Source organism: Scyliorhinus torazame, chromosome 7 (genome assembly GCF_047496885.1).
Source record: "Scyliorhinus torazame isolate Kashiwa2021f chromosome 7, sScyTor2.1, whole genome shotgun sequence".
Classification (NCBI taxonomy): Eukaryota; Metazoa; Chordata; class Chondrichthyes; order Carcharhiniformes; family Scyliorhinidae; genus Scyliorhinus; species Scyliorhinus torazame.
In genome coordinates, this window is record NC_092713.1 from 274,911,040 (window position 1) to 274,928,746 (window position 17,707).

Below are 17,707 nucleotides of genomic sequence, written 5' to 3' on the forward strand. Positions count from 1 at the left end.
GTCTTCTCAGCAAACTCCCTCTTCTCAGCAAACTCCCTCTTCTCAGCAAACTCCCTCTTCTCAGCAAACTCCCTCTTCTCAGCAAACTCCCTCTTCTCAGCAAACTCCCTCTTCTCAGCAAACTCCCTCTTCTCAGCAAACTCCCTCTTCTCACAAAACTCCCTCTTCTCAGCAAACTCCCTCTTCTCAGCAAACTCCCTCTTCTCACAAAACTCCCTCTTCTCACAAAACTCCCTCTTCTCACAAAACTCCCTCTTCTCACAAAACTCCCTCTTCTCACCAAAACTCCCTCTTCTCAGCAAACTCCCTCTTCTCAGCAAACTCCCTCTTCTCAGCAAACTCCGTCTTCTCAGCAAACTCCCTCTTCTCAGCAAACTCCCTCTTCTCAGCAAACTCCCTCTTCTCAGCAAACTCCCTCTTCTCAGCAAACTCCCTCTTCTCAGCAAACTCCCTCTTCTCAGCAAACTCCCTCTTCTCAGCAAACTCCCTCTTCTCCCTCTTCTCACCAAACACCCTCTTCTCACCAAACTCCCTCTTCTCAGCAAACTCCCTCTTCTCAGCAAACTCCCTCTTCTCACAAAACTCCCTCTTCTCACAAAACTCCCTCTTCTCACAAAACTCCCTCTTCTCACAAAACTCCCTCTTCTCACAAAACTCCCTCTTCTCACAAAACTCCCTCTTCTCACAAAACTCCCTCTTCTCACAAAACTCCCTCTTCTCACAAAACTCCCTCTTCTCACAAAACACCCTCTTCTCACAAAACACCCTCTTCTCACAAAACACCCTCTTCTCACAAAACACCCTCTTCTCACAAAACTCCCTCTTCTCACAAAACTCCCTCTTCTCACAAAACTCCCTCTTCTCACAAAACTCCTTCTTCTCAGCAAACTCCTTCTTCTCACCAAAACTCCCTCTTCTCACCAAAACTCCCTCTTCTCACCAAAACTCCCTCTTCTCAGCAAACTCCCTCTTCTCAGCAAACTCCCTCTTCTCAGCAAACTCCGTCTTCTCAGCAAACTCCCTCTTCTCACCAAACTCCCTCTTCTCAGCAAACTCCCTCTTCTCAGCAAACTCCCTCTTCTCAGCAAACTCCCTCTTCTCAGCAAACTCCCTCTTCTCAGCAAACTCCCTCTTCTCAGCAAACTCCCTCTACTCAGCAAACTCCCTCTTCTCCCTCTTCTCACCAAACACCCTCTTCTCACCAAACTCCCTCTTCTCAGCAAACTCCCTCTTCTCAGCAAACTCCCTCTTCTCACAAAACTCCCTCTTCTCACAAAACTCCCTCTTCTCAGCAAACTCCCTCTTCTCACAAAACTCCCTCTTCTCACAAAACTCCCTCTTCTCACAAAACTCCCTCTTCTCACAAAACTCCCTCTTCTCACAAAACTCCCTCTTCTCACAAAACTCCCTCTTCTCACAAAACACCCTCTTCTCACAAAACTCCCTCTTCTCAGCAAACTCCTTCTTCTCACCAAAACTCCCTCTTCTCAGCAAACTCCCTCTTCTCAGCAAACTCCCTCTTCTCAGCAAACTCCGTCTTCTCAGCAAACTCCCTCTTCTCAGCAAACTCCCTCTTCTCAGCAAACTCCCTCTTCTCAGCAAACTCCCTCTTCTCAGCAAACTCCCTCTTCTCCCTCTTCTCAGCAAACTCCCTCTTCTCAGCAAACTCCCTCTTCTCAGCAAACTCCCTCTTCTCACAAAACTCCTTCTCACAAAACTCCTTCTCACAAAACTCCTTCTCACAAAACTCCTTCTCACAAAACTCCTTCTTCTCACCAAAACTCCGTCTTCTCAGCAAACTCCCTCTTCTCAGCACACTCCCTCTTCTCAGCACACTCCCTCTTCTCAGCAAACTCCCTCTTCTCAGCAAACTCCCTCTTCTCAGCAAACTCCCTCTTCTCAGCAAACTCCCTCTTCTCAGCAAACTCCCTCTTCTCAGCAAACTCCCTCTTCTCAGCAAACTCCCTCTTCTCAGCAAACTCCCTCTTCTCAGCAAACTCCCTCTTCTCAGCAAACTCCCTCTTCTCACAAAACTCCCTCTTCTCACAAAACTCCCTCTTCTCAGCAAACTCCCTCTTCTCAGCAAACTCCCTCTTCTCAGCAAACTCCGTCTTCTCAGCAAACTCCCTCTTCTCAGCAAACTCCCTCTTCTCAGCAAACTCCCTCTTCTCAGCAAACTCCCTCTTCTCAGCAAACTCCCTCTTCTCAGCAAACTCCCTCTTCTCCCTCTTCTCACCAAACACCCTCTTCTCACCAAACTCCCTCTTCTCAGCAAACTCCCTCTTCTCACAAAACTCCCTCTTCTCACAAAACTCCCTCTTCTCACAAAACTCCCTCTTCTCACAAAACTCCCTCTTCTCACAAAACTCCCTCTTCTCACAAAACTCCCTCTTCTCACAAAACTCCCTCTTCTCACAAAACTCCCTCTTCTCACAAAACTCCCTCTTCTCACAAAACTCCCTCTTCTCACAAAACTCCCTCTTCTCACAAAACTCCCTCTTCTCACAAAACTCCCTCTTCTCACAAAACTCCCTCTTCTCACAAAACTCCCTCTTCTCACAAAACTCCCTCTTCTCACAAAACTCCCTCTTCTCACAAAACTCCCTCTTCTCACAAAACTCCCTCTTCTCACAAAACTCCCTCTTCTCACAAAACTCCCTCTTCTCACAAAACACCCTCTTCTCACAAAACACCCTCTTCTCACAAAACACCCTCTTCTCACAAAACACCCTCTTCTCACAAAACACCCTCTTCTCACAAAACACCCTCTTCTCACAAAACTCCCTCTTCTCACAAAACTCCCTCTTCTCACAAAACTCCCTCTTCTCAGCAAACTCCTTCTTCTCAGCAAACTCCTTCTTCTCACCAAAACTCCCTCTTCTCACCAAAACTCCCTCTTCTCAGCAAACTCCCTCTTCTCAGCAAACTCCCTCTTCTCAGCAAACTCCCTCTTCTCAGCAAACTCCCTCTTCTCAGCAAACTCCCTCTTCTCAGCAAACTCCGTCTTCTCAGCAAACTCCCTCTTCTCAGCAAACTCCCTCTTCTCAGCAAACTCCCTCTTCTCAGCAAACTCCCTCTTCTCAGCAAACTCCCTCTTCTCAGCAAACTCCCTCTTCTCAGCAAACTCCCTCTTCTCAGCAAACTCCCTCTTCTCAGCAAACTCCCTCTTCTCAGCAAACTCCCTCTTCTCAGCAAACTCCCTCTTCTCACCAAACACCCTCTTCTCACCAAACTCCCTCTTCTCACAAAACTCCCTCTTCTCACAAAACTCCCTCTTCTCACAAAACTCCCTCTTCTCACAAAACTCCCTCTTCTCACAAAACTCCCTCTTCTCACAAAACTCCCTCTTCTCACAAAACACCCTCTTCTCACAAAACACCCTCTTCTCACAAAACACCCTCTTCTCACAAAACTCCCTTTCCTCAGCAAACTCCCTTTACTCAGCACACTCCCTCTTCGTACCAAACTCCCTCTTCTCAGCACACTCCCTCTTCTCAGCACACTCCCTCTTCTCAGCACACTCCCTCTTCTCAGCACACTCCCTCTTCTCAGCACACTCCCTCTTCTCAGCACACTCCCTCTTCTCAGCACACTCCCTCTTCTCAGCACACTCCCTCTTCTCAGCACACTCCCTCTTCTCAGCACACTCCCTCTTCTCAGCACACTCCCTCTTCTCAGCACACTCCCTCTTCTCAGCACACTCCCTCTTCTCAGCACACTCCCTCTTCTCAGCACACTCCCTCTTCTCAGCACACTCCCTCTTCTCAGCACACTCCCTCTTCTCAGCACACTCCCTCTTCTCAGCACACTCCCTCTTCTCAGCACACTCCCTCTTCTCAGCACACTCCCTCTTCTCAGCACACTCCCTCTTCTCAGCACACTCCCTCTTCTCAGCACACTCCCTCTTCTCAGCACACTCCCTCTTCTCAGCACACTCCCTCTTCTCAGCACACTCCCTCTTCTCAGCACACTCCCTCTTCTCAGCACACTCCCTCTTCTCAGCACACTCCCTCTTCTCAGCACACTCCCTCTTCTCAGCACACTCCCTCTTCTCAGCACACTCCCTCTTCTCAGCACACTCCCTCTTCTCAGCACACTCCCTCTTCTCAGCACACTCCCTCTTCTCAGCACACTCCCTCTTCTCAGCACACTCCCTCTTCTCAGCACACTCCCTCTTCTCAGCACACTCCCTCTTCTCAGCACACTCCCTCTTCTCAGCACACTCCCTCTTCTCAGCACACTCCCTCTTCTCAGCACACTCCCTCTTCTCAGCACACTCCCTCTTCTCAGCACACTCCCTCTTCTCAGCACACTCCCTCTTCTCAGCACACTCCCTCTTCTCAGCACACTCCCTCTTCTCAGCACACTCCCTCTTCTCAGCACACTCCCTCTTCTCAGCACACTCCCTCTTCTCAGCACACTCCCTCTTCTCAGCACACTCCCTCTTCTCAGCACACTCCCTCTTCTCAGCACACTCCCTCTTCTCAGCACACTCCCTCTTCTCAGCACACTCCCTCTTCTCAGCACACTCCCTCTTCTCAGCACACTCCCTCTTCTCAGCACACTCCCTCTTCTCAGCACACTCCCTCTTCTCAGCACACTCCCTCTTCTCAGCACACTCCCCCTTCTCAGCACACTCCCCCTTCTCAGCACACTCCCCCTTCTCAGCACACTCCCCCTTCTCAGCACACTCCCCCTTCTCAGCACACTCCCCCTTCTCAGCACACTCCCCCTTCTCAGCACACTCCCCCTTCTCAGCACACTCCCCCTTCTCAGCACACTCCCCCTTCTCAGCACACTCCCCCTTCTCAGCACACTCCCCCTTCTCAGCACCCTCCCCCTTCTCAGCACCCTCCCCCTTCTCAGCACCCTCCCCCTTCTCAGCACCCTCCCCCTTCTCAGCACCCTCCCCCTTCTCAGCACGCTCACTCTCTCAGCACGCTCACTCTCTCAGCACGCTCACTCTCTCAGCACGCTCACTCTCTCAGCACGCTCACTCTCTCAGCACGCTCACTCTCTCAGCACGCTCACTCTCTCAGCACGCTCACTCTCTCAGCACGCTCACTCTCTCAGCACGCTCACTCTCTCAGCACGCTCACTCTCTCAGCACGCTCACTCTCTCAGCACACTCACTCTCTCAGCACACTCACTCTCTCAGCACACTCACTCTCTCAGCACACTCACTCTCTCAGCACACTCACTCTCTCAGCACACTCACTCTCTCAGCACACTCACTCTCTCAGCACACTCACTCTCTCAGCACACTCACTCTCTCAGCACACTCACTCTCTCAGCACACTCACCCTCTCAGCACACTCACTCTTTCAGCAAATCTCCCTCTTCTCACCAAATTCCCTCTTCTGAGCAAACTCACTCTCTCAGCACACTCACTCTTCTCACGAAACTCCCTCTTCTCACCAAGCTCACTCTCTCAGCAAACCCCCTCTTCTCACCAAATTCCCTCTTCTCACCAAATTCCCTCTTCTCAGTAAACTCACACTCTCAGCACACTCTCTTCTCACCAAATTCCCGCTTCTCTGCAAATTCCCTCTTCTCAGCAAAACACCCTCTTCTCAGCAAACTCCCTCTTATCAGCAAACTCCCTCTTATCAGCAAACTCCCTCTTCTCAGCAAACTCCCTCTTCTCAGCAAACTCCCTCTTCTCACCAAATTCCCTCTTCTCAGTAAACTCACTCTCTCAGCACACTCTCTTCTCACCAAATTCCCGCTTCTCTGCAAACTCCCTCTTTTCAGCAAACTCTCTCTTCTCAGCAAACTCCCTCTTCTCACAAAATTTCCACACTCTGTCCAAAGTCGCACTCAGGTTTGAAGTACACATAAGAACATAATAACTAGGATCAGGAATAGGCCATCTAGCCCCTCTTACCTGCTCTGCCTAAGATCATGGCTGATCTTTTTGTGGACTCAGCTCCACTTACCCACCCGCTCACCATAACCTTTTATTCCTTTACTGTTAAAACATATATCTATCTTTGCCTTAAAAACATTTAACGAGGTAGCCTCAACTGCTTCAGAGAGCAGGGAATTCCACAGATTCACAATCCTTTGGATGAAGAAGTTCCTGATCAACTCAGTCTGAAATCTGCTCCCCCTTATTTTGAGACTATGCCCCCTAGTTGTAGTTTCACCCTCCAGTGGAAACAACCTCCCTGCTTCTATTCTATCTATTCCCTTCATAATTTTATATATTTCTATAAGATCTCCCCTCATTCTTCTAATTTCCAATGAGTATAGTCCCAGTCTACTCAGTCTCTCCTCATAAGCTCATCCTCTCAACTCCGGAGTCAACCTAGTGATTCTCCTCTGCACACCCTATAGAGCCTATGTCATCTCTTAAATCCTTAAATATCAGTGCTGCACCACCTCCCGTACCTTCCTGCCCTTCCCAGAATTGTTGATGTCTTTTTTTTCCAATTATTTGGCCAATCCACCTACCCGGCACATCTTTGGGTTGTGGGAGTGAGATTCACACAAACACGTGGAGAATGTGCAAACTCCACATGGACAGTGACCCGGAGCCGGAATCTAACCCGGTTCCTCAGGACTGTGAGGCAACAATGCTAACCAGTGCATCACCGTGCCGTCCAAAATTGTTGATGTATTAACGAGAACAAGTAAACCTAGCAACACGTGTAGAGGGTGTATGCATGAAGGAAATGTCCGGCTTTCCACAATTCTGCAAGGCACGTGGCAGTAAAGGCTATTGGCAGTGGTGTTGAACTCGACCAAAGGCCGATGCAGCTACAAACAGCTGATACAAATATACCTTAAAGAACAGGTACTTTCAAACAATATAAATAACTGTATGGTATCTCATAAGAAACACATACATCAGGTGATTGACAAATCAGGAAATGACGATGATGTGCATGATAAGACAGAGCAGTGAACATTGCTTTCAGTAGGTCAATCTGGTGGAAAACATTAGATCACTGAACACCATGGGAAGTCTTTACCAAAATTCAAATGATCTGTCCAAAGAAAGTTGGCAACTATTCATTATTGGCCAGGGTTGACACTAGGAAAGTTACAATTTACTATTCCTGTAAATTCTAAAGGATATGCTTCCACAGACATCGATTGCCATGGCGAAACCTAATACTTTGCAACTTTCGGCATGCACAGGGTCCACAGTTCTGGAGTCCAAGTATAATCAACTCTCCTGTCTGGCACAGAGTTTTCACATTATGGAGAATAAAGGCACAGTGATCACAGGTGTACAGGCAACCATGACCTCGGACTAGTGACAATCCATGGAACGACATCCAGAATGTTTTGACAAATTGGTAGTTTCATGGGAGTTGCAAAGTTATGTTTACAGGAGAATGCAAGCCCTCCAATTGATCGGGTTCACTTCATGCCAGCAGCTACAATAAGATATGGTGGAACTACAGAAACTGTGGAAAACCATCATTCAAGGATGTCTTGATTCAATTCAATATGTCTGCAAACACATGAGATCATTTTGCTCTTACCGGGACAAGCTTGTCATCTCCCGTTGAGTCATTTTTAAAAGCAGGCAACTCATCATATGGAAATCTTTGGGATCTGATATGATTCAACAATTTCATCACTCATACATGGCCATAGATTGGACAAGACTACTTGAAAAAGAGGCAGTCTATTGGCAGGGTATGAACAATAACATTAAAGTCATTGTCAAGAAGCCTGAGTCATTTCAAGAGCTTATGCCAAGTCAGCACAATACACCATTGATTCCACATGATGTAACTACCAATTCATCATCCACATCCACATCTGACCTCTTTATATCCATGGCCCTGGCTTCATTTTCATTGTTGACTATTTTACCAAGTACATCATTATTCCACTATTGCATAATACGTCAAGTACAACTGTGTTACCCACTCTGAATGCTTTTTACAGTTTGTTTGGTGTGCCTAGGGAGATCGTTATGGATAACAGTCCACAATTTAATGGTAAGACATTTCAGGGTGGGTGTGAGAAGTGGAATATCTATCACACTGCTTCTTCTGCTCATTACCCTAGATCAAATGACATAGCAGATTGAACGGTTCACACAGTGAAATCCCTAATTCTTAAATGTAGACTTTGTAACTTTTTGTCACATTGCTGGGAGTGTAGTATTGGGCAATAGAGGAGAAGATATTTAGCCAATTCACTGAGGTGTGTATAAATGATTATAAAAGGGTAATTATATTTTGGAATTTTAACTTACACAACATTAATTGGAATTGTCATAGTGTAAAGGGTTGAGAGGGATGGATTTCTTGAAATCTATTCAGGAGAGCTCTTTATGTCAATATGTAGAAGGCCCAACAAGAGAAGGCACAATACTGGATCTAAGTTTGGGGAACAAAGTTGGACAGGTGTTCAAGATGGCAATAGGGAAGCATTTTAATGATAGCAATCTCAACACAGTAGAAAATAAGTTTGCTACTGGAAAGGTAAAAGATGGTCTGCCCAAAATGGTTTTGGGTTAAGAGAAAGCAGATTTTATTAGAATAAGGCAGGATCTGGCCAAAGTAGACTGGGAACATCTTCTTGTGGGAAAATCTACAGCAGAGCAGTAAGGCGGCTTTCAAAAAGGCAATGGGAAGAGTTCAGGACCAACGTGTTCCCTTTCAGGTCGAATGTCACAACAACAAGCTCAGAGAACACTAGATATCTAGAAATATTCAGGACTAGATAAGAAAGAAAAGAAAGGCTATTAGCAAGTACAAAGGGAGCAAATCAGCAGTGGCCTTAGTGGAGTTTAGAAAGTGCAGGGGTGAACTTAACAAAGCAATTAGGAGAGCAAAGTGGGGGCATGAAAAAACACTGGTGGGTCGGATCAGGGAGAATCCCGAAATATTCTATAATTATATTAAGGGAAGAGAAAAGCCATGGAAAGAGTAGGGTCCATTAGGGACCAAGGGGACAATGTGTGCATGGTGCCAGAAGACATTGGTAGGGTGTTAAAAGAATACTTCACATCTGTCTTCACTTGGCAGAAGGAGTATATAGCTACAAAATTTGGAGAGAGGGCCTGTGAGGTTCTTGAGCAAACTGACATCTGGAGTGAGATTTAAAAGTGGACAAGTCTCCAGGTCTGGATGAGTTGTATCCGAACTGCTTTGGGAGGCAAGGGAGGAAATTACAGGGGTACTGACCCAAATTTCTAATACCTGTCTGGCCACAGGGGAGGTGTCTGATGATTGGAGGACAACTAATGTGGTTCCCCTTTTCAAGAAGGGTGCAGAGATAAACTACGCAATTACAGACCAGTGAGTCTCACGTCCATGGTAGGGAAATATTGGGGAACATTCTGAAGGGGGGGAAATTAATCTCCACTTAAAGAGGCAAGGTTTGATCATGGTAAGTCAGCATAACTTTGTTAGAAGGAGGTCCTGTCTAATGAATTTTGATATTTTTGAGGAGGTAATCGGGTGTGTACATGAGGGTAGTATAGTTGATGTAGCTTACATGGGTTTCAGCAAAGCCTTTGACAAGGTCCCACATGGGAGACTGATAAACTTGGTAAATCCACATGGGATCCTGGGTAACTTAGCAAGTTGGATCCAAAACTGGTTAGTGGTAGGGGACAGAGGTAAAAGGCTGCTTGTATGACTGGAGGCTGGTGTCCAGGGACATATCACAGGGATCAGTGCCAAGTCCTTTATTGTTTGTGACCTATAAAAAATTATCGATGAGAATGTGGTGGGAGGGGAAATGATAAGTTAGTTTGCAGATGACATGAAGATTGGCAGGGTGGTTAATACTGAGGAAGAAGGTCTTAGGTTAAAGGAAGATATAGATGGGTTGGTCAGGTGAATAGGTCAGTGGCAGCTGGAATTTAACCATGAAAAGAACGAAATTATGCATTTTGGAAGGAGTAACAAGAAAAGGGAGTACTCAATGAATGACAGGACACTAGGTAGCTCAGAGTAACAGGGGGATCTTGGGGTAGGTGTCCACATCCTTGAAGGCAGCAGGAGAGTTTAGTCGGGAAGTTACAAGGGCGTTCAGGACACTTAACTTTATCAGTCATGGCATAGGTTGTAGGAGTAGGGAGGTGGATGTTGAAGCAGTACAAAACCTTGGTTCAACTATAGCTGGAGTACTGTGCGCTGTTTTGGTCGCCTCACGATAGGAAGGATGTGTTTGCACTGGAAAGGGTGCAGAGGAGATTCACCAAGCTGTTGCCTGGGAGCATTTGAGCTATGAGGAGAGTCTATGTAGGCTTGGGCTGTTTTCTTTTGAGCAGAGATAACTGAGGAGGGGACCTGATCGATGTGTATCAGATTGAGGGGTATGGACAGAGTGGATAGGAAGCAACTATTCCCCTCAGTTGAAGGTTCAATAATGAGGGGGCATAATTTTAAGGTGAGGGCAGAATGTTTAGAGGAGATTTGAAAGAATTAACCTTCACCCAGAGGGTTGTGGGGTGTTTGGAATGCACAGCCTGAGAGGGTCGTAGAAGTGGGAAATTTCACAAGCTTTTTAAAGTACATAGATGAGCACTTGGAAATGTTATAACATTCAAGGCCATGAGCCAAATGTTGGAAAATGGGTTTAGTGCAGACTCAAGGGCTGAAGGGTCTCTTCTGTACTCCATGACCAACACGCACAATTAAAATGCAGGTACTGAATTTCCAAGTTTAGAGCTGGAACAATAATTTCACATCCAGGATCTCACTGAAGGTATGTGGCAACCGGTCATGACAAGGATTTGTTTAGAACCAATGTCCTCTGAAGACATTGCACATAAAGGCACAATGGTGAGGTGTAACTGAGGACAAATTCCAGCTCCTGAACCTTCATACAGTTTTATTGCATTGGAGATGCGATCCCAGATGCAACCAGGAACAATGTGCAAGAATGTCAAACCCGCAGATCATTGTGAACCATTACAGAATCCTCGAAAAAACATTACCATTACAAGATCGCGGTGTACCAAAAGATTATGTCTGTGCTTTAGAGACACATAAATTTACCAGTCCTCTACATTTATGTCATGATAATGAAACAGGAACATTTTTGTAAGTAGTTATACTTCTTTGGAAGAGGGGAATATATCTTTAAAAGCAAAGGGAATGTTGTAATATTCCTTTAAGGGATGACAGCATGACAACACTAGAAGGCAATTGTGTCATGTGAACCTGACTCAGTTTCACTTTACTTTGTGAACAGAACAGAGCACACACAGCCCTGTTGCTAGTGTCTTCAAGTGTTATATCAATGTATCTATGTTTGTGAACAATGTTTACCTCATCCCTTATTAGTGACTGGTGCCTTTATATTATTGCAAAATTACAACAGTCAGGAGCGACAATACATGCTAAATGGTACAAGGATAAGTGGATAAGGTGGTAAAGAAAGGATATGGAATGCTTTTCTTTATTGAACAAGGTATTGAACACAAAAGGAAGGAGGTTCTGAAGACATTGCACACAAAGGCACAATGGTGAGACACAATGGCTGAAGGAGCTGTGCTCCGAAAGTTAGTGATTCCAAACAAACCTGTTGGACTTTAACCTGGTGTTGTAAGACTTCTTACTGTCCCCATCCCAGTCCAACACCGGCATCTCCACATCATGGCTTAATTTCTGTTAATCTATTAAGTTGTTATGCCCAATAACATCATATTGTTAGTGTTTGAAAATTGCAACTATGAGGTAAGATTGGATAGGCTAGAAAAGAGGCATGACCTATTTGAGGTGCACAAAATTCTAAGGGGCCAATATAGGCGAGCCAGTAAAGACCTGGTTTGCCTAGCTGAGGGATCAATTACCTGGGGCGTAGATTTAAGGTGATTGGTAGAAGATGAGAGGGATCATAATGAAAAACTGGTGGGTGTCTGGAATTTACTGCCCAAATTGGTGGTTGATTATGAAACGCTCAACTCATTTAAAAGGCACCTGGATCTGCACCTGAAAGGCTCAAACTTGCAAAGCTTCGGACCATGTGGTGAAAAGTGGAATAAAAATAAGCAGCTGGTTTATTTTCCTTCTCTTTTTTTTGGCCAGCACAGACATGATGGGCTGAATGGTCTCTTTCTGTGCTATTTATTTTCTCTGGTGATGTCACGCAGTCTCTCAGGATGATTTAATGCACATTCTGCAAACCTGAACTGTGTGAGCCCAATGAATGTCCTGTTCTCAGCATTTACAATTGAATATGCATCAGCTACAATTAGACCACCCCCAGCCCTCTACATTAGCGCAATTTAATGGACCAATGATTCAACATACAATGGAGGCTGCAGAGAGAGGCATAAAATTGCAGCGGGTACTCTTATAGCAGATTTTATCAGCAGCTGATGCAAACTCATGGTGGAATGGTGAATACTTTTTTAAAAATAGGCAATTTGGAGGTAAATACTAATAGACTGATTTGATGAGCATCTCGCAATTTTGTGAGAGTGAAAGGGAGGCATAGGACATTGGAGCCTCAGCAGGCTTTAAAGGGTGGCAACGTGGTGGTAGCTCAGATCATATCTACAGTTGACAGTAAGAAAGTCAGGCAATAGGTCTTCACAGCAAGATTGGCATAGCTCATTCACAGTATTTATTATGGATCAGAGGTAACTGGAAAGTCATTGATCTGGGATGAGCCCCCATCATGCACTGAGCTCCTGGCAGAGGGATCACTTGAGAGGAGCTGATGGTGGCGTGGGAAGGGCCATGTTGAAGCACCATTTGCAGGGATGCCTATTCAGGCTGTCAGTGCACAACTGCCATGGGCACCATTCTTTCAGGAGAACTTCAGAGGGGAGAAGATGCAGGAGCAACATTGTAGCCACCTGCAGAAGCAGTTTCACACTGGGAAATTGGCAGAAGGCAGCAGGCGGGACCACAAGTAGGTGTTAGCACAGTGAAGGAGATATCCTGCAGCAATTGTATACAGGGAGAAGAGAAGCTACGTGCAAATATTGGTGAGGCAGTGTCACCAGATTCGCCTCTCCCATAAGACAATGAATGTCTTTCTCCCATGCTAGTTACATTGGTGGCCACCCAATGTCATGTAAATCACCATGCCCTTAAATTTCTATACATTTCTATATATCTAAACATGAGGGCAGCATGGTGGCACAGTGGTTAGCACTGCTGCATCACAGCCCAAGGAACCCGATTCTGACCTTGGGTGACTGTCTGTGTGGAGTTTGCACATTCTCCCCATGTCTGCGTGGGTTTCCAAGTGCTCTGGTTTCCTCCCACAGTCCAAAGATGCGCAGGTTAGACAGATTGGCCATGCTAAATTGCTCTTTAGCGTACAAAAGGTTAGGTGGGTTACAGGGATAGGGTGGGGGCATAGGTCTAGGAAGGGTGCTCTTTTGGAGGGTTGATAGGCCGAACAGCCTCCATTAGCACTGTAGGGATTCACTGTCAATCTGGTTCACTTCAAGGTCCACTGGAAATGTGTGTGGCATCTCTGCACAGCACTGCATCGAGATGGTGATGCATTACCAAACTGATGGATCAGTCAAACCAAAAGCAAGAGGATTGGGGTCTACTGCTGAATGTCACCAATGTCTCATAAACTGCACACACGTGATTATCAAGGCTCCCATGAGCCTGTCAGGAGCCTTCATTAACTGGAAGGAGTTTTATTCCTCCTCCAGTGAATACGATAGGTATTTGCACAATACCCTGGGAGCAGATGTGATGCAAGTTCAATTAACCATTGATTTTCAATTTAAAAATGGCAGATGGGATTTCAGTGTCATGGCGATGAACTTGGGGAGGGAGAGGGGGAGGGTTGGGAAGGAAGGTAGTGGGATTTGAAACCTCCGTATTTTACATACAAACTCTGGCCCACAGGTTTCATTTGTTGGAAAAGCTGGATAATTCAAAGTTTACACACCGCTTGCCTCCATGGTCTCAGCATGGGCTGCTCGTGAAACCTGACCCCACAAGCTAAAATGACAGTAAAGCAATTTTTAGATCATGGAATACAAAAGCAACATAGTTATACTGAACATACACACTGAACCCTCGTTCAGCCCCAAATAGATTACTGCATCCATGCCTGGGAACCATACTTTAGGAGAGATGTGAAGTCACTGGAGAGGATACAGAAGAGACTTACCACAATGTTTCCGGAGATTACGATTACAGTTAAGTTGATCAAATGGAGAAGTTTTCTACTTAGAGCAGGAAGTGAAGAAGTCTATACGTTGAACTGGGAAAGAGAAACTGTTCTCAGCGGTTAGAGATTTAACTGACCAGAAAGCACAGATTTAAAGTGATTGGCAAAAGAACCAAAGACTAGAGAAGGAAAAACTATTTTCTGTCAGGCTTGGATTTTGAATGCCTGATGGTGGATAGAGATTCAATTGTAGCTTTCAGAATGGAATTGAATAATAACTTGAAGGAGAAAAAAATAGTCGGGAAATGAGGAAAGAGCGGGAAGTGAGACCAACTGGATTGTTCTTCAATACAGTCAGTGCAGACTCAATGGGCTGAATTGACTCCATCTCAATTATAAAATACTCACCATACGAGAAGGTTTATGATAGTGATGGATCGGATATTGCGTGTTTTAAACAAGTGAATAATTGAATGAGATTCTTTACTTTTAGCCTTCATATCGTCAAGCTGGAAGGTAAACAGAGAGGATTCAATGTTATCACGGATTATTAGAAAATATCCATATTATCAGCTATTTCTATTTGTTCGTAACAGGTATTGATAATCCAGAAGATTAATTTGAAAACAGTGCAGTCTAAACTATAAAATTTGCAGCTTCTTTCTTTCTGTACCCCCAGCACCTGTTATGTTGACTCTGTGCCACCTGTAGATAAGAAAGGTGAGGTCAATATACACATAATAAATCCCCCATTTTATTCATGCAATGCCGTGTCACAGTACATGATATTTGTTCATCTTTTACAGATGAGTAATGCTCACATCATAGACTCTCAGTCTGCACTTGGATAAGTAAAATGATTTTGTGGGTTATGGATGGAAAATTAAGTTTTATATTTTAGCTCTTCCACCAATATTCTTCAGATCTGAGTATTGGCAAATAGGTACACAGGATTTAATTATTATTTTTTTTCATTGATTTGGTCATTGTGGGCATTGCTAGACCAGCATTTATTGTTCACCCCTGATTTCCCTTGAGAAGGTGGTGATGGGCCATCTTCTTGAATCACTGAAGTCCATGTGGTGCAGAAACAGCCGCACTGCTGTTAGCAAGGGAATTCCAGGAATTTGGAGCTGTGACAGGGAAAGAACGGAAATATAATTCCAAGTCAGGATGGTGTGTGGCTTGGAAGGGAACTTGCAGGTGGTGCTTTGTGTTCCCATGAAGCTGCTGTCTTTGTCCTTCTAGGTGTCAGAAATTGCGGGTTTGGAAGGTTCTGTTGAAGAAACATTTGTGAGTTGCTGCAGTACATCTTGTAAATGGTACATACAGTTGCTACTGTGCATCAGTATTGGATGGAGTGAATCTTTAAGTTGGTGGATCGGGTGCCAATCAAGTGAGCTGCATTGTCCTGGATAGTGTTGGGCTTCTTGAGTGTTGTTGGGGCTGCATTCAGCCAGGCAAGTGGAGAGTATTCCATCACATGCCTTACTTGTGCCTTGTAGACGGCACGGTAGCACAGTGGATAGCACCGTTGCTTCACAGTGCCAGGGTCCTGGGTTTGATTCCCACTTGGGTCACCGTCTGTGCGGAGTCTACAGGTTCTCCCCGTGTCTGCGTGGGTTTCCTCTGGGTGCTCCAGTTTCCTCCCACAAGTCCTGAAAGACATGCTGGTTAGGTGAATTGGACATTCTGAATTCTTCCTCTGTGTACCCGAACAGGCGCCGGAATGTGACGACTAGGGGATTGTTACAGTAACTTCATTGCAGTGTTAATGTAAGCCTAGTTGTGACAATAATAAAGATTATTCTTATTATTAGACAGGCTTTGGGGAGTCAGGCAGTGAATTATTCTCCCCCAGATTCCCAGCTTGTAGCCTGCTTGTGCAGTCACCACGTTTGTATAGTATGGTAACTTTTAGGATGTTCATAGTTGGGGATTCAGCAATGGTAATGCTATTGAATGTCAGGGGGAAATCGTTAGGTTCTCTCTTATTTGAGATGATAATTTCCTGCACATGTGAGGTATGAATGTTCTTGTCACTTATTAGCCCAAGCCTGAATATTGTCCGGGTCTTGCTGCATTTGTACATGGACTGCTTCAGTAGCTGAGGAGTCATGAATGGTGCTGAACATCGTGCAATCTGTGAACATCCTAAATTCTAACCATATGATGTGGGGGAAATCATTGTGTAAGCAGCTGAAGGTAGTTAGGCCAAGGACACTGCCCAGATTAACTCCTACACTGATATCCTGGGACAGAGATTAGCCTCCAACCTCATCAACCATCTTCTATTGTGCTCGGTATGACTACAAATAACGGAGTGTTTTCCCCTGATTTCCCTTGACTTCAATTTTGCTCAGGCTCCTTGATGCCGCCCACGGTCAAACATTGCCTTGATGTCAAGGGCAGTCACTCTCACCTTACCTCACCTCACTTCTGGAGTTCAGCTCTTTTGTCCATATTTGTACTCAAGATTACAATGAGGTCAGAAGCTGAGTGACCCTGGTGGAAACCAACCTGAGTGACAGTGAGCAGGTTATCGCTAAATAAGTGCCACTTGATAGCACTGTTGAGAACTCCTTCCATCACTTTACAGATGATCGACAGCAGACTGAGAGTTATAATTGGCCTGGTTGGATTTGTCCTGCTTTTCCACATTGGTAATTTTCCACATTGCTCGGCAGATGCCAGAGTTGTATCTGTACTAGAACAGCTTGGCTAGGGGAATGGCTAGTTCTGGAACAGAAATCTTCAGGACTTGACAAGAATGTTGTCAGATCCCATAGCTTTTGCAGTATCCAGTGGCTTCAGCTGTTTCTGGATGTCACTGGACTGAATCGAATTGGCTGGAGATTGGCATTTGTTATGCTGGGGAGCTCAGGAGGAGATCCTGAGCACCATAATTAGGAACACCATAATTTCTTCCACACTGGCATAAAGATAGCAACGTTTTGGAGACTATTGACATTTGTTGAAAAATCTGACATGGAGTAGTAAAGGAGATAAGAATGCAATGATCAGCAACTCAATAGAATGTAAACATTTTTTTCATTCTTGGGAATGCAAGTATCACTGGCAGGGCCAGGATTCCTAATTGCACCTTTAGGAAGGTGGCAGTGGGCTGCCTTCAGGAGAAGGTCATACAGCCCATTGATTCTGCACTGACCCTCTGAAAGAGCACCCTACCTAGGCATGCTCCGCCACCCTATTCCCGTAACCCCACATAACCTACACATCCCTGGACAGGAGGGGGAAATTTAGCATGGCCAATTCACCTAACCTGCACATTTATGGGCTGTGGGAGGAAACCGGAGCACCCAGAGGAAACCCACAAAAACACAGGAAGAACATGAAAACTCCATGCAGTCACCCAAGGCCGGAATTGAATCCGGGTCCCTGGCGTTGTGGGGCAGCAGTGCTAACCACTGTGCCACAGTGTCTTTTTGCACTTGTTATGTTCCCATGCATCTTCTGCATTTGGGTATAGGTACAGTTGCATCTATCTTCTCAAGGACAATGAAGATGGGCAACAAATGTTGGACTTGTCAACAGCACCAATATAATATGAAGGAATAAAGAAAATGCTGTTTGGGTGGGAGTTCCAGGATTTTGACCCAGTGACATTGAAGGA

General features: G+C 45.4%; 1 protein-coding gene across 1 annotated transcript in view; it reads right to left on the reverse strand.

Moving 5' to 3' along the window:
• LOC140427050 (organic cation/carnitine transporter 2-like) overlaps window positions 1-17,707 on the reverse strand; it is a 196,339-nt gene that overhangs the window by 68,769 nt on the left and 109,863 nt on the right. The window contains exon 6 of the mRNA XM_072512495.1: window positions 14,482-14,582. Coding sequence (XP_072368596.1) covers window positions 14,482-14,582 — 101 coding nt within the window. The remainder of the gene's footprint in view (window positions 1-14,481; window positions 14,583-17,707) is intronic.